General features: G+C 43.1%; 1 protein-coding gene across 2 annotated transcripts in view; it reads right to left on the bottom strand.

Annotated features, from left to right (window-relative positions):
- sdk2a (sidekick cell adhesion molecule 2a) overlaps window positions 1–23,446 on the bottom strand; it is an 81,306-nt gene extending 57,860 nt beyond the window's left edge. For both annotated transcript variants that reach the window (XM_069702920.1, XM_069702921.1), the window contains exon 1: window positions 23,185–23,446. In XM_069702920.1, the coding sequence (XP_069559021.1) occupies window positions 23,185–23,341 (157 nt within the window). In that variant the 5' untranslated portion in view covers window positions 23,342–23,446. The remainder of the gene's footprint in view (window positions 1–23,184) is intronic.
- Between the last annotated feature and the right edge of the window lie 344 nt (window positions 23,447–23,790).

Raw genomic sequence — 23,790 nt, 5'->3', positions numbered from 1 at the left:
GAAACTGTCCTGTACAATACTGCTTTTCAATAATGGTTTTCAGCAACCAACTTTCAAACCTTGAAGACAAGAGTTTCTCTGATTGTTCAACAAAAGGTATTTTCAGCAGGACTCATTCCAGATATGGTGCATTACAGTGAGACAATCCAGTTGTTTGCAAAAAACAGAATGAAACAAATGTCTGCCTGAAAGATTAAAAAAAAAAAAAAAAAAGAACCACAGTGATGTGAAATGTGCAACAAGTCTTTTGAACTAAACTGCTCTGAGGATGACACAAAGAAGTGTTACGTCCTTATAAATAAATAAATACTTTGTTTGCGATAAATAGACAAATAATTTGATTTATGATTGATCACTGATTTGATGATGGGTTGTTCACAAAAACAAGAGAGATCAAGGTTCGGTTTCATATTAGTACTAAATCAAGGTAAAACAAACATTAAGGGTTTGGCTTAAAAGACCTTTGTTGTCATGGTTACAAAAATAACGATCTGGGTTTGAGAACAACTCGAGTCACCGTTAAAAGAAACCAATTTACTCTCACTTACCATTGTGGCAAAGTCTCCCATTTGTGTTGACCCATCCATCCACTCAACCTCCACCCTACACAGAATCTGTGACTCTTTTTTTCCATACGATATGAGTTCCGTCTCTCCTGCTGATCTCCAATTACTGAGGCCACTGGAGACTTTCATCACTCTGTTGCAGTCCTTTAAAATCATGGATTAGAATATATATTCAATAGGATGTTTTCTCTTGGTTGAAGATTAAGTGTCATTGTCCATGAAATTACTATACTTGTTCTAAAATAAAGGCAGATTAGATAAATTGCTGCAGCTATCCAATCAAACATGCAATTTATCCTCTTGTTTTAGGAAAAAAAGCTGATTCTAACATTACTTGTTAGGATAGAATTTGCAGGCAGTCGTCTCATCTGGCTGTGAGATGATATTCTATTAAATAACGAGCTGCTATCATCGCTCTCTGTCCTGATCTGGCTCTTTCCTAATGAATCAAAACCTACTCCTCTCTGGTCTCATGCAGCCACTACTGCCTCCCCATCATAGCCAATCTGATAAAGGGATGAGAGAGGATATCATGTGTTCCTCACACAAATCCTGCCTGTAATCCGTACATTGTTGTTGTTCTACTTCCCTCACTGTAATCTCCTTGCAAGTCCATTTACCCCCCCCCCCCACACACACACACACACACACTTTCAGTCAACCAAATATAGTCCATCAAACGCCTTGGCTACAGTTTGGGGTAGATATAGGAAGAGAAAGGAAACAGTTAGCTGAAAAATTTTTTTTTATGAACTACTTGGGTCACCGTGAAAGAGTGTTAGTGTTAGTGCTGGTATGTGGTATAATACTGCTACAAATGCTGGCAATCTGATAATGAGGCAGGGCAGACCGGGGTTGGGGTGGGATTACATTCCCCAATGGAGGTAGGGACCAGCACAGGCCATGTGGCCCAGTCCCTCATAATCCCATTTGACCACAATACACTTAAAGACGAAGACGTATAAAGAGAGCAGATTGATGGACGGGAAGACGTGTTTGAAATAAATGGATGACATGGTGTTACGGACAAATGTCACTGATCAGCGGATTTAATCTCTACCTTAAATCCATCAACACGGAGGGCAACCCTGAACAAAGCCCTGCCAAATGTTGTTTTCTCCATGGGTTTTTTTCCTGCCCCTTCCCCCCCGGAGCTGGCCTGACTTTACCAGTGTTACATTCAGCAGTGTGTTTATTTCACTGTATAGCACGCTCCATCTGTTAAGGTCTGGGAATGTAAAGTGATTGCTGTCGCACATCATTTTTCTGATGCGACTGGATATTTGTCACAAGTCTGCCCCCAGAATGAGCCTCTCGAAGCATAGGTAAAGTTGCATGCACGCGCACACACAGGTAGCAGTTGGTCCTCAAACACACACAGGCAGGTACACACTTGAAAAACATATTCTCCATCTTCAGCCGGGCTTTATTTTCGCCAAGATGCTGACGGTTCCAATCATGTATGGAATCTGAACCCATTAGCGTCAATAATAAGCCTTAACAAAGGGAACAAAAGCCTGCAAATGGATGCAGACACTGGGAGAAGCACAGTGAATTAGACTAACCCTGAAAAGGTGCATTGCAGTACAGCTGACATAGACTATAAGCCCGTAGGCATGAAGCAGAAGTATTGGTTTTGAGGTATAAAAGTATGTTAAAGCAATGTCTGTGTCTGACATAATATTTCAGGGCTCCAAAGACATTTGTGTTTAGATTGGATCGTTGCCTGTGATTAACAGGGGAAGAGCCAGGTGTTGTTGAGCCTCAGGGTCAGTTTGGGGCTCTACTGGCTGCTTGACAGTGGCAAAGCTCCACTGAACACTGTAAACTTGACTGTATGCCACAGGATTCAATTTACAAGCTGCTGGTTTAAGCTGGCATGATGAACCACCCTGTTGTTTGCACCAGGACACACTGTCTGTTTTGGAGGCTTTTTGTCCTGCAGTTAACGAGCACTCTGGTGGGAGAGAAACTGTAATGGTCGATTACAGCTGTGATAATGGCAGACTCTTTTGTGTGCACACAATGGTAGAAAACCTGTCCTCACTGAGAGGAAGGAAAACAAATGAGGAAAAAATAAACTTGCAATCCTGCAAAGCCTGGTGCTTTTATGTGATGTGCTGACTGAGGGCTCAGTGCTCTCTGCCTCTGGATCCCAGTCAAGGGGATCACGCATGCCCAACACCCCAACAACCCTCTCTCATCCATTTCCCTCTTCCCTCAACACACACTCATTTGTCACACATTTACTCACTTGCAAAGGTGTTGTGAGAGGTACACCAGGGCACTGCTCTGACATCCTGCTCTATTCTATGATTTTTTTTTTTTTTTTTTTTGGGGGGGGGTTATTCAAATTCACGAACAATGCTGCAGGCATTTTCCTGTATTTGAAAAAATGCCAACTGAATACATTAAAAATGAATATTCAGAGTATCTAATTTTGAAGAAGTGGATAAGAAACTAGTTTCATACTCAACATATGGTAGGTAAGCAGTTGCAAAGTAATTCATTGGGTTTCAGGAACGAACACAAAGATTTCTGGTTATTAGGGATTTTAGTGAAATTCATGTTGGATATTTGCACATCAGTTGTTTGTAATAATTCACATTGCAGGATCTACTATACGGTGGGAACTTACTGTATTATGCATTTGGCATGAATCTTCAAAGGGCTGCAATAAGAACGTCTGCTTAAAAATGTCTTAATCACTCAAAGAAAGCAAAACAAACAGAGCGCTCACCTGCTTAACGATTCCAGAGAAAAAACAAAGAGAGCACAACACAGGAAACATAACAAAGAGATTCACTGTCAACCAAGCACAGGGTGCAGACAATCAATCCTAAATCAACCTCACTGAGAGATCAAAACTCTGAAGAGGACCATGTCGATTTTTTTTTTCAAACACAAGGAGTCCACAGGTGCTCGGGGGGGTGAAGAACCACAGCTTTTGTGGACAAGGCTGAGATGACAGCATCGGTTAGTGAACAGCGCTGAGAGTTCAACACTATTAATCTCTGACTAGGGGCGCTTCAGCCACAGCTACAGTGTCGGGCTGGTGATGAGGCCGTGCTGAGTGAACAGGCTCTGTCTTCAGCTGATTAGTCAAGAGAGTTTACAAAGCCACCACAACTGTGGGCAGCCATTTGTCAGGCGCCCTGTAATTAACTCATTTCCATGGGAGGCTGTTGGGAATCTGTGGGGATCGCTAAGGAGGCCCTTGAAAGGCAATTATTAGACACACAAAAAACTAAACTGTGTGACACACACTCAAGACAAAGACACAGAGGCCTGTTTTGAGTGACACTCTGGCATGTGAGGTGAGGGTTGATTAGAGAAAGGCTATAGATCAGAACCTGAAGTAGCCGCCGCTGCAGGACAGACAGGTGGAAAGGAACGACGGAGAACAAAAAAAAATATTTTTCTCTCAGTGGGCTCATTTATCCAGAAACTTTAAGGTCAACACTGGTCTTTTTGCCATGGCAGGCGATATTTGAGTCTTGTAAATGGTTGACATTTCCGGGAGGATATCTTGATGATTTCTTGCACAGCACTGCAATGATGGGAAAGGTAATTCACATACAGTAGCTCCAGGAGAGAAGGAGGCCTATTAACTAGAAAGACAGCTGATTGGGCGACCGTATTGTTTGACCCTTCGAATTGAGGGGAAGCCATGCTATGCTAATGGATATATTCCCGACTGGTGTCATTCCACATGACACAAGAGGCGATAATGGGGAAAATGTTGCCTCAATCACACAGGTGTTTGACACCATGCCTGAGTGCACAATGTTATCTCCAGTCCAACCAGAGAAAACAGATGTCCGGTCTCCCCCTACAGTGCAACATGCCTCTCCCATCGGGCAAGCGCATAGCCACTCCGTCACCCACGCATTAAAGAGAGGCAGCTGCCAGAGCATTAGTGTCCAAAAACTCAGTAGAGAGACGGACATAAACAAGCATGACAGTTGGTTTTGGGGATGCGTTGAACACTGATTGACAGGGCTCTGTCGGCCGGATTAGAGACGTTCATTTCGTCCTGAACTCAATTATATTTTACAAAGGCTGACATCCCCAGTTAATTGCAGCCTTTCCACATGAGGGAATTATTTGCACTTCTCAATTCCCTGGCCATGTGTACTCTGTTCCGCATGTACAGGCTTCATCTAATATGTGGAAATATTGCAAATTAGATCAGTAAAAAAAAGAGAAATAAAGCTGGGAAAAGAAAGAAAAAAACTTAGGGAAGTATCGAGGGGCAGAAAGCAGTGAAATACTGGTACAACTTCAAGAGGGATAGCGTCTGGGTGAGTAGTCTGCCTCGGTCTCTCAAGTATGTCTGGATCTTAGCTGTGAGACAGCTTAGTTCAGAGACAGATCCAGAGTGACAGCATTGAGATGATTGACACGGTGATGAAGAGAAGAAGAGGAGAGGAAGAGAGGAGAAAAAGGTTGTGCAGCGCCACTGGCTCCACCGTAATGAAAATGTGAGTCTTGCCCGTGGAAGGATGTGACAGGAATCCCAGGCTGGATTTGTGCTGAGGAGGTAATGTCAGTGTGGTAATGTCAAGAAAGCCCATGGGCCCAGCACAGGAATCCCTGCATGTCTGTGGCCACATACGTATGCGTACATGTGTATGATTTTGTGTCACTTGGGGGTTGGTGTGGAAATAAACTGAAAAACTCTGGGGCTGTATATCCTGGATTATCCAGCCATTTCTAACTTGCCCCAACTCCCCCCTGCAGACCTCCCGTGGTTGACATGTGTCACCACACAGTCAGATTACCAGGCCTCTAATCCACCTCTGAGGCTGATTGGGTGGTGGAGAGGGCTCCGGATGATCTGCCACACTACGAATAATCCAACACCTAGCATTTCAAGAGTGAGGGGGGAGAGGAGGGGAGGGTGGGGGGCATGTTGTTGCTCCTCTGTAACTGTATGTTCAAGGTGCCATTCAGCCACGGATTAGGTTTGTTGCTCTCGTTGACATGTGGAAAGACAGCTGTCGTCAAGATGTGCACAACCAAAGCGTTATACAGGCCAGTATCTCTCTGCTACCCTTGGGCTGTCCCTGATGGTGGGGAAACTAATCCCATATCACTGTTTTGTGGTTTTGTTTGTAACAATGGGTATCAGTGACATCACCGGTGTTGACATTGGCTCAAAAGCAAACAACACCAGTGTTTATCTTTGTCTGCGAGATACTGGGTGAAAAACACTCCCAGATGGGAGCCAGGCACTGCCAATGAGACATCAGGGTAAATAGGTAGACAGGAAATATTTACTGATAATAATCTCATCAAACAGATGAATGAAGCTTCTCCTTTCTCAACGGTAAACATCTTCTTTGTTGTGTTAGACTGATAGGAATACTATGCGGTATAAGACATTCAACATCGATCTGATTAAATGAAGCGTGAAGAGCACAACATTTAAAAAAACAAACATGCAGTTTATATGTATATAAAGAAAAAATGCTTCACAGTGCCACAGGTAAAACGATGATTTATGTTATATTTGATAATCATATCTGCTATGACTCATTCGGTGACAGTGCCTGGCTTGCAAAGCTCCTTTCAGGAACACTTGACAATGATCTCTCATTTGGTCACCGTGACCCTGCTAAGAAATGTGTGCAATAGTCTAAGACTGACTATTGTTTTGGAGAGAGAAAATATTCTTTACAAAAGCTCCCTGGTGCCGCAAGGCACTCCACTGATTAAGACAGGCCAATCACTCTTAGTGTCAATGTCAAGACTGCTAAGAACAAACCTGCTAAGGACACAGCCTCTCTCTCACCTCAGAGGAGGAGAACAGCCCTCCAGAGTGGCAGACAGCCAATACCAGTTCATCCAACTCCCCATTAGTAGGAGTAAACCAGTGAAACATGACCTCAGGAGACCCCTGACTCAGTACAGGGCAAAACCACCACCTTATTAAGCTTGAGGAGCATCAGGTTAGTCTAGAGTGCTGCTGTAATGATGTAAACAATTCATACTGGTGTAATTTTGCGAAACGGAATAATTTTGCGAGTTATTGTTCCATCATTGTTTTGAGTGTGGGCGTTGCTCTCCATCTGGGAGATAGGGAAGTTATTAACTGAGCACAGACAGTTTCCAATCACTGTAAAAGTAATAGGAAAATAGCTGGAAATTATATAAAACTAGTGTCTATAAAATCCATGCAGTAGCACTTAGCCTACAACCCTCCTCTCCAGATGTTGGTTAAGGTCAGAGCTCAGACATTATAGCAGACACTCAACTGTGACCAACTTCTACACATCTCAGACTGTTGACTGCAGGGAAAGAGGTAAAAAAATAATATCTGATAACTGCTCAGGCAGCCTCTTACTACCACATAGTGTGGCCTCTGTGGTTAACACAATATCTGAGTGATGTCAGGACAGTCATCTACATCACCGAGATTAACATGTAGGAGATATATAATGAAATATCTACATGTCCAGGCCGAGCTGTTCAAACACTATCTTTATGGTTAAATGTGCCCCTGGAGACGGCAATGCAGAGGTTAGACACAGAAACACAGACTGAAGACGGGCCACCTCTGCTACGGGGCCTGGCCACCAACCTCACAGATTTTTTTAATGGCACACTAAAATGCTGCGTAAAGACTAAATTGCTGCCCTCAATGGGCAACAGATGATGGAATTAAAGAGATTTAGAGCCGTGGGGGGAATATGTGTGTTTGATGTGGGCCTGGGATTGAGAGAAGAGAGGAAAGAGGGCAGCAGAGCACACCAAGGCAGCATCTGGCCCTTGTAGGGGCAACACGGCTCTGTGGGAAGTCTCTGCAGAGTGAGAAAGGGCTGACTGATGGCGCTTTCTAACGCCCACTATGTGCAGAGACTGGCACTCTCCGACTAGTAACACCTGCTGCACCCATATGGTGCTACAATGCCACCCATCACCTAAACAAAACCACAGAGCATGTGAGGCGTAAAAAAAAGTTCTAACTGTGAAATTGCGAGGCCGTCACACAAAAACACCCATTCCAACCCTACCCCTACTCAAGGTAACCATAGCAACTCCTCACCTGTCATCTTCTCGACAAGAATAGGCAGGCAGCCAGGTCAGAGTGACACATTTTCTCGAACTGGCAAACACACAAGATGATTTTTCATGTGCTGCGCAGTTCCCCATAATCTCTAATATTCCTACCAGAGCATAAGCAGACACACTTAGCCTACTCGATAAACGGCAGATTTATCATCCACCTTTTCTCGCACCCTCCCTCTGTTCACTCTCTTCTGTTTGTCTCTCATTAACCAACACTTGTACTGTCACCAATGCACCCATAGACACATATGCACAATGACACATTTTAGCTTCACTATTCTTGCCAGAGGAAGTTGGCAAAATGGCAACATTTATCCTGACCTGGCATATTCTGAGCCCAAGAGAAAACGTGGCTCAGTATAAAGGGCTGGTGGGCTGCAGCAGGCTTTCTATTCATTAGAGACAAAACCTGGATCTGTGGCATGATCTGGCTGGCTGGATTTATGAATAGGGCCAACAATCCAGCAAGGACAAACCCTGTTAACCCTTATACTATGAGCCTGGTGGTATACAACATAGTTGGAGAGGGGGGTGTTTGTGTGCCGTACTACAGAGTGGGTAGGCATAAAAAATAAAATAAAAATAATAATAAATAAAAGACGTAAAAAAAAAAAGAAAAAAAAGAAGAAAACTTGGCCTGATGATAACAGTTCTGTGCTGCATGTGAGCTCACAATATAGCATGTGCTGCACAAGGAGACACGAGACACATAGCTGCAACATACCGGGCGACAAGTAGTCAGTGAAAACTCCAGCAAAAATTGACTAACTGCAGCCTCATCCCTCACTACTCTCCCACACACAACTTCTGCTTTTATCTCGTCCCAAGTGTGGAGGGAAGTTAAAAATAATTCAGAGAAGAAAGGAGGGCTAGCAGACTGACATATTCAAACAAGCTCTGGTGTAAGAGATGAAGCTAAAGCACAGCGGCTGTTGATATGTTAGGATGGGACAGGCTTTATCCCTGGTGATAAGAGGGGGATGGGCCTCACCACCTTGGCTCTCATTTTCCCGACGCTTTCATCTCACTGCACACCGCAGACCCAGTGACTCACCCAGCGTGCAAAACACAGCCAAAACCAATAGCCAGCAGATAGCATCTCTTACGCTAACAAGCTTTTCACTTGGGGATACCATCAGCTCCCTGGTTTTCTCATACAGCTAATTAGGGATGGACTGAGAAGCAGACCTGCAGCTATCTATTCACTCTGTTTTGTTTTCCTCTCTCCTCTCAGTCTTTTATAAATCTGCTGCTTGTCTCAGTCTCTGTCCTAAGCCGTCTGTCTCTGTCACTCTGTCTCACTCCTTCCGTCTTGCTCTCTCTCTCTCACACACACACACACACACACACACACACACACACACACACACACACACACACACACACACACACACACACACACACACACACACACACACACACACACACACACACACACACCTCTCTCTCTCTCAATTCAATCCACACTCCATTCATTTTATATGCCTGTATCTACCATCTTCCAATCCACTACCATTGATGCCATCACTGCCACTGTGTCCAGCCCAAGGCCACTGCTGCTTCTTAATCCCATTAGACCCAACACAATCAATTATCCAGCCAGCCATAAGGATCTGAGAGCATTAAAAGGTTAGCTCAGGAGATTTAGAGCCATTGATGTCTATGACAGGAATGGACCCCACACCCTCCTCCCTCAAGCCCTCCCTGCTTACCAGCGTGTTAGTGTCTGTGGACGTGTGTATGTATGTCAGCACGTATTCATCAACATGACATCCCAGCACCAACCTGAGCCACCATGCATCGCTGGCAGATCTTTAATCATGTCCCTGCAAGTCCTGGCAAATTACTGCCTTGTGATGGTAATCGATAAAGCGATAAACACAGCCAGGGACTGCAGCTGCTGGACTGAAGAAATACCACTGCGGCCACTGGTTGAATTTTTTTTTTTCTTCCTCATAATCTGATCCACTCTTGCCAAGAGTAAAAGAAAAAAAGTAGTAGGACTCTCTTCTTCCAAGCTGCAGAGGCACATTGTGGGGGGAGAGAACAGCGTCTCCTCATACGCTGCACTTGCATTGAGAGATGGAAGAGTTGTGGAAGTGCAGGTCAGTCAGTGCTATCAGGCAGATAGACTGATATAATCACATTGTAATCTGTAGACTCATCTCACCTCCCTCCCTCTGTCCCACCACTGCATGTCCATAAACTCCATGCCCCAGTGCCACTCCATTCATCGCTCCATCTAATTCTCTCACTCCCTCCCCTTTATCTTTCCCATACATTCCTCTCCTACACTCTCTCCTCGCAGACTTGTTCCTTCTCAGGCGAGAAAATTAAATAGGATCATTCCTCTTCAAAGGCACCACTATTAGCCACATAATGAATATTCAGTTAATGTAGCAGAGAGAAGAGACTGTGCGAGTAACTGAAAAAAAAAATGACAGCAAGAAACGAAAGGTGAAACTCTTAAACTAATTTTCGACTGTCTCGCAGCACAACTACAAAAGCAAATGAATGTGTGCCGGCATATCGCTTTCCATACAGACTTTGTAGCCAAATAACACAAAGCATTAATAATTACAAATACCTTATTACCATGAATGAACAGTCCTGTGACATTTAACAATGTGATTGTAGATCTACCTCATCAGAGTACAATACATCATTTATGTCCCATTAATATTTCCAGTGATGAATCATTGATTATGGGGCTATTATGAAATACTTCCTCAAATCTCTTGTCCCTGATGCGACCTCCACTGAAAAATCATTTGGCAAAGGCCTGAAAGGCGCTGAAGCACTTGTGGCTCTAACTTAGACTCCACTCCTAAGAACTCGTCAGTTTGCGTTCTAGCTGCAGCTGCCAAGCACCTTCTCAACTGGTATTCAAATGTGTTTCCTCATGCAGACACGATAGCCACTTTCCAATTTCAACTTCATCTTAAACCACCAATTTCTACTGCCGTGCCGGTGATTGAAATATGAAACCCTGCATATATACAGGCCATTACAGAGAATACAAGCCTCCAGCAACTGTCTGTCTGCCCAGGGAAGTAAGAGGAGAAGAAACAACAGGGATCAGCTACAGCCGGAACACATTTCTATTTATTTATTATTCAATAATGCTGAATTGGCCCCTGACCCCCAGCAGCAGTTCACGCAAACTACCCTCAGAAGAAAATGGCAGCCTTGCTGAATCAGGAGGAAATCAAACAGAATCCCTGGGGCTCAGTGGTATGAGAGTTCAGATATGACAGAATTTGACGAGTCTCCCCTTTAAGTAATTTTTTTATTTTTTATTCATTTGAACATATGTCAAAAGCACACATATTCACTTTCCAGGGCAGCACTATGAACGCAGACATGGTGGCATACAAATAACAAGTAAATACTATAAGTGAGTCACCCCAATAAGCAGAGTCGTCATGAGCATTCTGCAAAGTGATGAGCATTTTTTCCAAGATTGCTCTTGCATCCGCTCCTTCCCTGTCTCTTTCTCCAACCCCACAAACCAATACAGCTTTTTCAGGGGCAACATGTAGTGCTTTTATCTGTCTGTTATGCCTCTACAATTTTCCACAGAACGGTTTGATGGGACGGTACAGCTGGTGAGAAAAGATTGTAAAGTAACTGTTGTTCAAGAGCAAAATAAATGAATTGAGTAGCATAGCACATAACACAGACACCAGAAAATAGTGGAATGAATTGGGGGGGGGGGGTGCAAATGCTACTAACACACTGTTGTCTGCAGCTTTCAAGGTTGTTTCAGCTGTTAATTAGTTCAGTCTGATGGCTTGCATCCATCGGTGTAGTCTAACCCAGTTAAGTCAGCTGCTCAATGAGTTTTCTCTGGGCCTTAAATACTGAGCCACTGCTCTACAGGAACCTGGCTCAAGGTTAGCACCATGGTGTCAGTCATGCCCAATGTTCAGCGCTCACAGTCTGCCATGCTCCTCAAGTGGCTGCCAGAGAACACTAACCAAGGTTACGTCTGTCAAATGCAATGGATACCCCACTTATCTCAATCAAAGTCCTTCACAAATCTTTGAAAGATTGGCCCTGCATGGGCTTCAAACTTAGAAAAATAAGGACATTAATTCTTGGGAAAAAGATGAAAGCAGGGGAAACAGTCATGCTGTTGCACCTAAACTGAACAGCTTGAATTATCAAGCCGAAGCCAATCAAATAAACATCTTCAATTAATCAATTAAAATCGTCTCCTACAGAGGGAAATAGATGAACACATTTGCATATGTTTGTTTGCTGTATCTCATCTGTGTTAAAGAAAGCGAAACACTTTATTTCTCTCTTTTTATTAAGGTCAAGGCTTTTGATGCGAATAAATTAAATAAACCTTTTGAGAGACGAGGCGGTACGAGATAGACCACGTGATATATTACTCGTTGAAAAAGCATAATTGTTGAGAAGGTGAAAAAAAAAAGATTCATATTGCATAAATCTTCACATGGTTTCAAACAGCTGCAGCTAAAAAAACAAAAAACAAAACCTACAAAACTTAAAGCATACTTCTTTATCTTGTACACTTGATACGATCTGAATACATGTTGTTCAATTAACAGTGGCTCATGATTAACGGGCATGTAAAGTAATGACTGTGCTTAAATGCCAAACTACAACCACGAAGAGACAAATTGACATGTCTTTACATTCCCAAAGTCAATCTGAATGTAATGACCTGTGCGTTAATGACAATAAATTACCGCACTTTGTTTCCACAGGAGACAATCTATAAGTTGCTTGCCGGGCGAAGTGAATGTGTTGTTTGTGCAGCATAAATCACTAGCTAAACATATAACACCTGTGGAGTTTGAAAAGTAAAAGAGGTCCTCTCTCTCCAGCCTCCCACCTGCTCAATATTTCACACGTAATATAAAATTATCTTTTTGTTGTGACATCATGCACAAATGGAGCAATTAACTAGGATGGACACAGGGATAATTATCATTTGAGGGCTAAAACAGTGAAGTAGACACAGGCTTTGATATGTCAGCTTGTCTGCGTCCATTGAGTAAATATCATGAGATGACAAGGGTGTCTTTCTTAAATGCTGAAGCCTTTTTGAATATCATCATGCTGGGGCATTCAACTGTGTGTGATTTTGTGTGTGAGTGCAGGTTGTTTGTCTGATCCCTGCAACATCTTCCATCTCCAGGGGCAGCGGTTCTCTCTCTCTCATCAACCATGCCCAGCCAATGTGACTGTCACTCCCAATCTGCACTGAGAGGGGAGCCTGTGCCTATTTTTATAAATGTATTCATATTCATTAGTCCTGAGTGTCATTCATAGCAGCAGTTCTTTAATGCGGTGCGTAACTATCAGAGGCTGGAGGAGTCTGCCTCCTCTCATCTCACAAATTAATAACAGAGGCAATCACTGCAAAGGTGCCTACTGTCAAACAACAATGGCTCCTGATTTCCATCAACTGTGCGCACTTCCTCATTTCCACACGACTAAAAAAAAAAAAGAAAAGAAAACCTCGGTCTGTGGTCTTCCCTTGGGGAATCACAACAAAAATGCCATTGTACCAGCCTTTGAAATACGCAATCATTAGTTTAAGTGAGAATTAATAACAAACCTTTTTTTCCCATGACCCACCGCAATATTGTGCCTGATAACATATTGGTGGCAGTCGGTTAATTGTGCAGAATAACTGGTGTGAACATTGGCTGCTAATGAGAGAAATTAGGTATCAGACTCACACAAGATTTAACTTCACCCGCTTGCTCAAAGACGGCACACTTTGGCTTGATTGGCTTGTATGTGTCACATAAAGCATGATGAACATATCCCACGGCGTAAACCAGAGCATCAGCCCAGAGAGCCAAGAGGAAAAATCCACTCTGCTCCCGAGGAGACTGTTTTTAACGTATCATGAAGACACATCATATGTGAATGCTTTTCTCCATACGCTATTCTTATGCACCATTTTGGGCACTGTGCCTTCTAAAGTAATGGGAGTGGGCTGCCTCTCACAGTCTTGCCATGTTTTTTTCATGGCCATTGTTTCTGCTCCACCCCACTTTAAATCAAGAGAATAATGCCCCCTCCCGCCCTCCCCCCCAAGCCCCCCTACCCCACCATACTTCACTCTGGACAACATTAATAAAACAAGCTTTCAATGATGCAGAATGGAACGCCACATTGGGCTCTGAGCGGTAGTGTGATTAAAGCTTTTAAACACTGCCACCCTTTGAGTTTGCATATGTCAGCTCTGCAGTCTGTATTTGTAAGAAAGCTGGTAGAGTACATGTTCCCTCTGTCGTTTGCATTGTCTTTTTTTTTTTCTTCTTCTTCTCACTATTCCCCCACTAATGCAGTGAGGGCAAGCCGACTGAGGGGTCCACGTTAATATGCTATCCATAGCAATAAAAGGACATTCAACTATAAAATGGGAACATGGAGAACAGAGCCCACTGAGGACGATAAAAGTAGAAGGGTAGATGTTTGGGGACAGTGATCGGGTCTATTTCCCAGATCTAACAGCTGCATGTCTTCCTATCCTTGTATAGCAGACAAACCTGATCATTTAGTCATAGTATCTTTTTTCTATTCTACATCTTTACGTAATAATAAGGTTACAGCTTTTCTTTCCCTATAGAGTCACAATACTGTGAAGCATTTGAAAGACACTAGTGGATCGGTATAGTGAGCACTCAAAGAACACATTTTTGACTGGTCATTTCTCCTCATAGTTCCTTCTCTATAATCTAATTATGACAACCCCCTTGAGTGATTACAGAAATGGAAATAAAGCTTTTTAATTGAATTTCATAAAATGAAACATCGGCCAGAGCAAATTCATTAAACTGATATAATCCCACTGACTCTCAAATTTCCCAGTCCCCACAGGCAAAGTACATGTTCAGCATTGTTACAGTAAGATATGTGCTCAAACATTTTCTTTTGCAGAACAAGGAGAATTATTCTTTGATAGCCCTGCACTTTGCAAATTCAAATAGCTCGACCGGCACTTTGTGTAAGATTTGAGGACAATGATGCTGAAATGTAGCCCGAGGCCTCTGCAACAGCACCACAAGTCAGCGCAGCTGCAGCCATCATATGTCCACATGTGCAGTATGCTCACACAGAGGGACAAACAGAAGCTAAGCCTGCTTTTGTTGCTGCCATAATGCTTTTGATTAATTCAGGCGTCACAAATCAGTTTTGAGCTATCATATGTATGTCATACGTGATGCAGATCCGTTTTGGCTTGACTCTCTTAGGTAAACCTCATGTTTTAGCCAAGAGTGTGTTCACGTGTCCACTGCATCTCCAGTGAGGAGACAGGGGGGGCAATATTGTCAGAAGACCTCCTGGTACAGTACAGTACGTGCCCCCAACAGGGGACGCTTGGGCTCATTTGTTTAGTGACTTCACTCTTGCTCTGAGATAAGAGGAGACAGTGACCGAGGCATTTGGGACATGGTAGTCCCCTGCAGAATTAAACAGGCTGCGTCTCAAGCCCCGGTGACAAGAAATCTCACTCAGATCACAAAAGGCAGCAATGATTGCGTCTGACATGTGCATCCTCTTCCTTTAGATGCGATGTCTTTGTTTTGTCTGGATTACTTGTGTGTAGGCCTTTGTATTTTTGCATAGCCTATATGTGTGTGTGTGTGTGTGTGTGTGTGTGTGTGTGTGTGTGTGTGTGTGTGTGTGTGTGTGTGTGTGTGTGTGTGTGTGTGTGTGTGTGTGTGTGTGTGTGTGTGTGTGTGTGTGTGTGTGTGTATGAGTGGGGGCTGTTTTTCTCCACTCAGCCCACTTCTAAAATTGAAACCATGACCTTTTTATACATGCCCGTCTCTGAAAGCAAGTAACAGCTAAAGAGTGTTTAAAAGGGTGATTCCAAATTTTAAAAAATTAGACTCATCGTTGGATAAGCTGAGATCGGTCGTGTCTACCAGGCCAAGCAAAACGCTGAAATACAGGGGTAAATGTATAAAAAGGCTGGCAGTAGGAGAAGTGGAAGGGTTACTGTTTGGGCTCAAACTGGGCACACTAATCCCTTTGATCCCCCCATTTTACTGTCAGCTGTTTCCTAGCTACCGTCGGATCTGCACAGAATTTAGGATTTGTGCTACTGTACACCACAGCAATCTCTACCCCACTGATGCAGCGCTCTCCTTTCTTTCCTCCATCAATACCCCACCCAGCATCAACATCTGTAGCAATATTCATTTCTCTCTCTGTACCCCCCCTTTCTCCTCCACCTCACTGCAGTTGGCAGTGACTGCGACATGGCAGGGAGACAGGTTAAATTGGAAAGTATTTTGCACAGAGGACCATCAGAACATGACGCTTCACACTGATAAAGCTGATTCAGATTTTGTCTATTCACACGAGACACCATGGCGGTGCCCCACTTTCATTAGTTGTGCCGAAAACAGCATTCAAATACTGGTTTGGTCTTTTGCGAAAGCTCCATTTAGCAATAATGAAACAATCTACATGTATTTGTGTCACTGCCTACATTGGAATAGGAAAATCTGTTTGTGTATTAGCATACATGTGTATTTTTGCTACGCGCATATTTGTGCATCTGATAACATGCATTAAAGCAATAAAGGCACTTTTATCGGGTTCCTCTTTCAAGCTGCCTTTGAAATTAAAATAAATAGACTAATATATCTGCGCAGGATATCTTTCATCCTTGTCAGTATTGGTTGCTTTCAGAGGTGCAATGCACCACAGACTCCCCACTTAACCTCTGAGGAGCTCTCCCAACTGATCCTAAATCATTCCAGGCAGAAACACATGGCGGACTCGATTTGCGTATTGGCGGATTCATGCTTCATTGTCAAACACTGGCTCTCCACGGCACTGCACCTATTAATCCTGCAAGCATGTAGAAGCAGAATGAATACCACAAGTTTCTCAATTTGCTGATTTCAATAGGAGCTGCTAGGCTGTATTGATTTTTGTGTACTTTACACTTACATGATTTGTATCATTCAAGCAGTCAAACTCTCAGACCACCTTTTTGTTTCTGGACCCTTTATTCATTGTGTATGTTTTGATTAAGTAGTTTGAATCTCACCAGTCAATTCTTTCCTTGGCATATAAATGAAAATGTAATGATCCTGGCCATGGTCAAATGTGTTCTCACTCAATATGTTCACAAAAAAACGTCGTTATACAAATACCCCCGTAGCCCTGACAGTAAAAACAAATACATTTATCAGAGACATCATCAGGCTGAACTTTGTGTTTTGGGTCTGTACATACTTTTCTACATCCAAACTTCCTTAAAAGAGGAAAGCAGTCTTTGTCTGAGCTTTCATCTGAGGTTGAATCCCACCATATGCTTTTCGTCTTGCACCTGAAGCGCTTTCATGGCTTATACTGAGGGGCCAAGGAACGGGAATCCAGATGTGACATCAACCAAAGAAAAGAAGCCAGCAGTACCCCTGTCAGCTGCCATCATCATCACACTTCTTAACTGACACTCTGCTGATGTTACAGGCAAGGACAGTGATCAAAGATAAAACAATGACAACCTGCTCCACTCTGCCATGAATACCAGCTCAGAACTCCTTATCAGCACACACAAAAGCCTTTTCTGGATGAGACTGTAGGTATGAATTTCTTTAGATTTATCTCAGTTGTTGCCTTTGCATGTTTAACATCCACACTGATATCCCCCGGTATCTCTGTTGTACACCGTTTTGTTTATAGTGAAGGTGGAGTACTGTCAAACTGTGACAGAAGTGGGGAGGGCCTGATGCTGAGCTCCCACTATCTTGAGGAAGAGGAAGACGGCAGGTGTTCAGAAACAAAATCAAATGCAATATGAAATCCCATGTGTCCAAGAACAGGACAATGGGGAATGAGAGTCAGTGCTGGTGCTAATCAATACTGAGCACAAGGCATTGAGATGCAGCTAGAGGCATCTCGCCAGGCCCCCGGGGGGGGGTCTGGTAGGCCTGCTGCCAAGCACAGCCTGAGCTGTGCAGCAGCCCTGCAGATTTCCAGACAAGACCTTGCCCGTGGACAGGAAGTACACCATGGAGTGGACTTGTTTCTCCACTCACCCAGCCCTGCAAACCTGCTGACCTCTGACCCCACATTCATGCATGATGCATCTAAACAAAGATGGAGACAAGCAAAGTAAAGTTGGCACCTTATCATCTTGACAATGCAGCTTTGATAGTCAAACACGCAGGCAGCAGAGAAGCACTGGAAGCAAAACCAGGCATATTCTCTTAATGTCTGCTTTAGCTCCAAATGTTCTGGGCTTGTTTTGACTCTGCTATATTTTGTCTCTCTGTGTATCAGTGTTGAGTTTAACAGCAACACTGCCGTGTCTATCCGTGTCATCACTTACTGCAGGCCAACGCATTGTTAGTAGTGTTGTTGTGATTGGCTTGGTCTGAGGTCAGGACAAGAATGGAGCAGAATGTCAAGATGTGAATTCATTCATGTGAATGTACAAAGACAAAATGGAGAGGTACAACCAGTTTTTTTGTGTGTTTTTTTTTACTCGGACAGAGAGAAAGAAAAGAGGGCCCTCCACTCCCATCCCACCTCAGTTTGTCCTCCATTTCTTTGTCTCTTTTGCCATTTTATTCACAACACAAGAATACACTCACCAGTCCCCAGGAGGGGCAAGCTGGATGAGAGCAGAGATTCAGTGAGCACATTATGCTGTAAAAAGCATTGTTTGTTGCCACAGTTTGCATTGACTTGCCTTTGTGTTGTTTAAATGTTTACATGGAACAGCTTGGGGGCTCGAAAACAGATGTATGGTCCGAGAATACTGCGTAAGTACAATCCTTCTTTTCCCTGGATGAAAGTAATGTAACCATTTTTAAAGGCTTTTCAAATGGCTCCTTACAATGATTCTTTGATGAGGACGCATGCACAGCATTTTTGGTCCCTTGTCAAAGTGATATTAGACAAATTAAACGAATAGCGCCACTTCACGATCCCCTCCCTACAGTATGCAAGGTCATTTCTTCTTTCAGCGACTGTCCCAGCACAGGGCCTGTTCTGAGACATTGTTTTGTTCTTGATAGTTGAGGTGCCTCCTAGCCCTGTGTCAGATTGATTAGACTTTTAGCCAGGAGAATTAATATGTGAATAATTTGTCTGTTTTCCCCATGCAGCGCTTCTCCCTTCAGTCTCATCAGTAAACAAGGAGACATAGAAAGAAGAACTGGCCTCCAAATCAATGCTGTTAGTATTGAAAACTCGAATTTCAGTAGCCTATAACTTACCCAAACTGTAGGTTTTTTTCACTCAGTAAGACAAAAAAAAAAAATCCTCGGTGGATAAAGAGTCAGTTTGTCTATCATTTTCTGGAGGGAAGATTTTTGCCTCACCCTACAGGTTGTTTCTATATCTTGTATTCACACACTTACCAGTCAAAGAGAATCCAGATTACTGTGTGCCTATCCGATAAAATTCACACCACAAGCTCACATAAATGCTTTACACTAACACAGCAAAAAAATAGAACAAATTCAACTTCTTCATACTAGGTGGGAATTTCATCCAGTCCCAACTACACAGACAGTAGAATGGAGACACATGGTGGGAGATAGGACTCTTTGCCCCATGCAAACACACATTACCATAGCCCTTTGGGCAAAATGGCAATTACTGGGCAAGGGGTGGATGCCAGAACCCTGCAGAACAAGTTAATTTGATTACATTTCCATTATGAACTATAAACACAGTTTTGCTGCTCGACTGAGCCAATTAAAGGCTTCCTGAAGCTAAAAGCCGTTGACAGCGCAACAGCCCCATTGTTCTCAAACAATAAAGTTGATTGTAATCATTTGTCACCCTTAAACACATTTAAAGCATTAGTATTTCCTTTTCTTTATTAAACATACCCTCAATTAATTTTTTTTTTTAAATATATATATATCAGGCTTTTTCATTCATTTATTTTATCTGTTGCTGCCAGTGAGCAAAGATTTATTTTCTCTAATTCAGTTGTGATGTTCTATCTTGGTGGATGAAGCATCCTGTGGCAACATGAATAAACATGCATAGACAGTGTTTGGCAGCCAAAAGAAAAAAAATAAGCAGCCAACCAGCCAGACATGGAAGGCAGGCGCTGAGGAAACACAAGCAGTCTGATTTGGAAGTCAGGCTGCCACCACATTTCACCTGAGGCTGCACAAGGCACTCGCTGGTCTTTCCTGGCGTGAGCACCATTGCGAAGAAAACAAGCATTTAGTCCAAATTTCAGCAGCTGTTGGCTCTCTGGAGCAGTAAACATGTTTAATTAACTACATTTCACCAAACAGGGAGATACATATGTCATAAATATGCACTGTGCGTAATTATGGCATCGCAGCTGAAAAGTAAGCGCACTCCCACCACGATAGTACCACATATAGGACTTGTGATAAGTGCTTCAAGTTTAGACAAATTAAAAGATTTCATCAGGTATAGGTCTCATGAGTCTGTATCATGACAAGCCTAAGGCCAGTGTGGCATCAATGTGAGCATGCAGCTCTACTTTATGGGGCTACATGCAAAACAGATTGAGCTTTCTATTTTTTGTGATGGAGTGTTGTACGAGTGGGTGCAGATGAGCGGTTTTGTCATCAGTCTTTGTAGGAACTAGGAAATGCCTTTGATTCCTTAAAACTGTATAGTTCTCTTGATGGGGTTGTGTAATCTTGTACATATTGATTTTTCTATCTTTCTGTGGATGTGTTTGCGTGTGTGTGTGTGTGTGTGTGTGTGTGTGTGTGTGTGTGTGTGTGTGTGTGTGTGTGTGTGTGTGTGTGTGTGTGTGTGTGTGTGTGTGTGTGTGTGTGTGTGTGTGTGTGTGTGTGTGCTAGTGTGTCACTAACGTAGATGAATTATGATCTGGTGCTCGCATTAGAGCAGAGAGTTTTAATCACACAAGGATTCAGAGTGTTTTAAACAAATGCTTTTTTGTAAGCATGGTGGATTATCATAAGATTTAAAGATTTGGAAATGGCTGACAGCTGTCAAGCTGCATAATAATGTACGTCCAGAAAATTATAGCAGTTGCCGGTTGGCAGAATGTCAATGCTGCTATCTAGATTAAAGCTCAATAGGCAGGAACATAAGCACCAACCGTGTGTGCGCACACAGAAACACTTACACAAACACACCATGCACACGTTTACACATGCATCCAACAATGTACACATAAAAACACATTCGCTCACAAGACATAGATTTCAGCAGCGGAGGTTTTTAGGAGGAAGGAGAATAAACAGAAACTGCTAAGAGAAGAAAGACAAAATATCATATGTATTTACTGGATATTTCAATGAGAGGGTCTAAATGAGTCTTAAAATGGCTTGCTGAGAGCAGCCTGTAGAAAGGTTCCCCCCATGGATCTATCATGTATCCTCTTGTGTACGGGAGCAGCCAGCTGTATTAAAAGCAGCAGGAATCTCGGTAGGAACCTGCTGAAAAACAAGTACATGCCACCTCCGGTTTCCCTGGGGAAACTCGTGTGCCTGTGTGTTGCCTAATTTAGGACATCCTCAAAGGTCCTCCCCTCGCAGGCAATGACTACCGCATCCTTAACTGTATGCACAGGCCCTGCTGCACTGCCACTCATTTTGCAAACAAGGACTCCCCATGAGGATGAGATCTGCTTCCTACTACAGAAGCACAAGGCCTCTCCGGATGCTGAGAGGACCCCCTGCAAGGACTGCAACTGCGTCTTCACTAAAGAACCGAAAGCAGAAATTGTGCACAATAGAGGAGGCCCTTCTCCATTGAAAGAGCGGGAGCGCAGAGGAGTGAATCTCTCACCAATGCTAATGCACAGCCGGGGAACATTCGAGGGGCCAGAATACCAACTGCAAGGATGAGAAAGAGGTCTGTTTGGGGGAGGAAAGGTAAAGCCCTGTGAAGTAGCCTCGAAGTGCTCAACAGATCCGCACAGACTCCGGGCATGTTAGCTTGAGTAAAAGATGCTAATAACAGCTAGAGAAACTGTGCCCTGCATAACAAGAGACGCCTGAGACTCTTTTCAGATAAGGTTGGGAGCACTTTAGAGCAATGCGACCTGTTCAAAGACAAACAAGCAAAGGGATTATGCTGCTTTTAGCACTTTGGTCTACTGAGCATTGTGATTATAAGATGGGGAGTGCATAGAAAAGCCACTTCTCATTTGAATCAACTTCCAAAATGAGCCTTTTTTTTTCTCCCCCCCCTTTGGGTGCTATAGAAGTATATGCTTCAAGGATTTGTATATGTTTGGTTTTGTATGTATGTTGTTTTGTATGGTTTTTATTACAGGGGGTCATACAGAGCCGCAAATTATAGAAGCATTTCTGATCTATCTATCTATCTATCTATCTATCTATCTATCTATCTATCTATCTATCTATCTATCTATCTATCTATCTATCTATCTATCTATCTATCTATCTATCTATCTCAGAAATGTTTCTATAATTTGCGGCTCTGTATGACCCCCTGTAATAAAAACCATACATTACACTTTGTCTTTTATCAACTTACTTTCAGTTCTTGTGACAATTTATGCTCTTCCAATTGTGAAATATGGAGGCAGGATGGATTTGCTCTTCCTGGCTCCATGTTTTTATTTAGCATCTATCGAGCTCATTATTTTGTCACTGGTCAAGAGGTCATGCACTAACAGATGACAAGTGAGGACCCGCACTAGTTTCACAGTGAATGTATGATTAGTGTACATCTTGTTTCGCGCCTGTATGCTCAGATCTCTGACTGTGCTGCACATAAATGAAACATACATTCATTCTGTTCCAAGCACATCACTTTCTCTGAGTCTCTAAGCATGAGTATGAAAGTGGACATCAGACAAATGCAATAGAGCCTTCAAACAGTGGCCCAGCGTCATTGCTCAATAGTCATATTCACACAAGTAGATGACAGCCTGCAGAAGGCTATAAAGGTGGCCTATAGGCAGGAAGGGCAGCTCAGTGTACAATAGCAGTGAAACAATCCGAGGTTTCTAGGGCCACTGGACTTTCTATAGGTTCCATTAGAGGTCTAGAAGACCTGCAAATATAAAATGTGATAAACTGAAATATAAAAATATAATGTAATGCATTGAAACAACAGACAGGTCTTCTTTTTTTTTTTTTTTTTTTAATGATAAAGACTTTGTATTATCATGATTTAATTATTTCACATTGCTCACAATGACAAATGTACCGTTTCATTTAAACCAACCATTTGTCTCTAACAACGTACAGATTTGAAGAGGCAGACTGTTCTCCGTAAACGTTTGGAGCACAATGGAGTGTGTGGTGGAAATGAAACCGGCAATTTACACTCGTTGTTGTTTGAGGCAATTAATTTAACAAGTGACGAGTTTAATCTAATGTCTCTGTCAGTCTTCTGATTTGAGTTTGTTTAAAAGCATAGTTTTTAGCAGTTTTCCTTGTCTTCATTTACGTCTTGTTGCCTTTCTCTATTAACCAAATACCTTCATCTCCACCACAGACTTTATTGTGCGCTTCTTCCATCGACAACAGTGGGGTATTTGGGAAAAAAAAAAGAAGAAAAAAAGAAGAAATTTGAGTCTTACCTTGAGCCTGAGCGCTGAGGATGCAAGTCGTCAACAGCAGAATCCAACAGGAGACCGACACCTGTCCGACCTGTTCAGTCCGCCCAGCTCTGACCATGGTCCGCGGTGGTGCCGTCGAGCCTCCGGTGCGGATCCCACGTCTCCACGCTGGGAACATGTTGCTCGGTGGCCACACACTCCCGGGTAAGAGTCCTGGCTGCTGCTGGTCCTGTGCGTCAGACTGCTCCTCACTGTTGATGAGGGTGAGTGACTAGGGGGTGGGGAGGGGAGGGGGGGGGGAGAGAGTGTGGAGAGACTCCGTCAGAGAGCACCAGGCATGCAGACAGACATGCGGTAGTATGGAAAGCCTGTGGACAAGTCCAGCATGAGCAAGGCGGAGTCAGTCCAATTGAATTTGCTCGGCTGTCAAGTGCGAGAGACGGAGTATTGACATCATCTTCTTACTGCTCCGAATAGCCTCCGAATGTATCACAGAGATGGGTGAACTCAAACATATGACGAGGCGCTGACTGCACACAGTCTCTAAGTTCATGACAGCCTTTTCCTGATTTAAGAAAAAAGATGAGAGATTTTGTTTATTTGTTCTCTAAACACTTCACTGCAACT

Source organism: Brachyistius frenatus, unplaced genomic scaffold, assembly GCF_029030835.1.
Source record: "Brachyistius frenatus isolate BFR_SWC_R1_liver_20210118 unplaced genomic scaffold, ASM2903083v1 Contig_43, whole genome shotgun sequence".
In the NCBI taxonomy this organism is placed as follows: domain Eukaryota; kingdom Metazoa; phylum Chordata; class Actinopteri; family Embiotocidae; genus Brachyistius; species Brachyistius frenatus.
The sequence above is the reverse complement of the archived record's forward strand: the minus strand, read 5'-3'. Positions and strand labels throughout refer to the sequence as shown.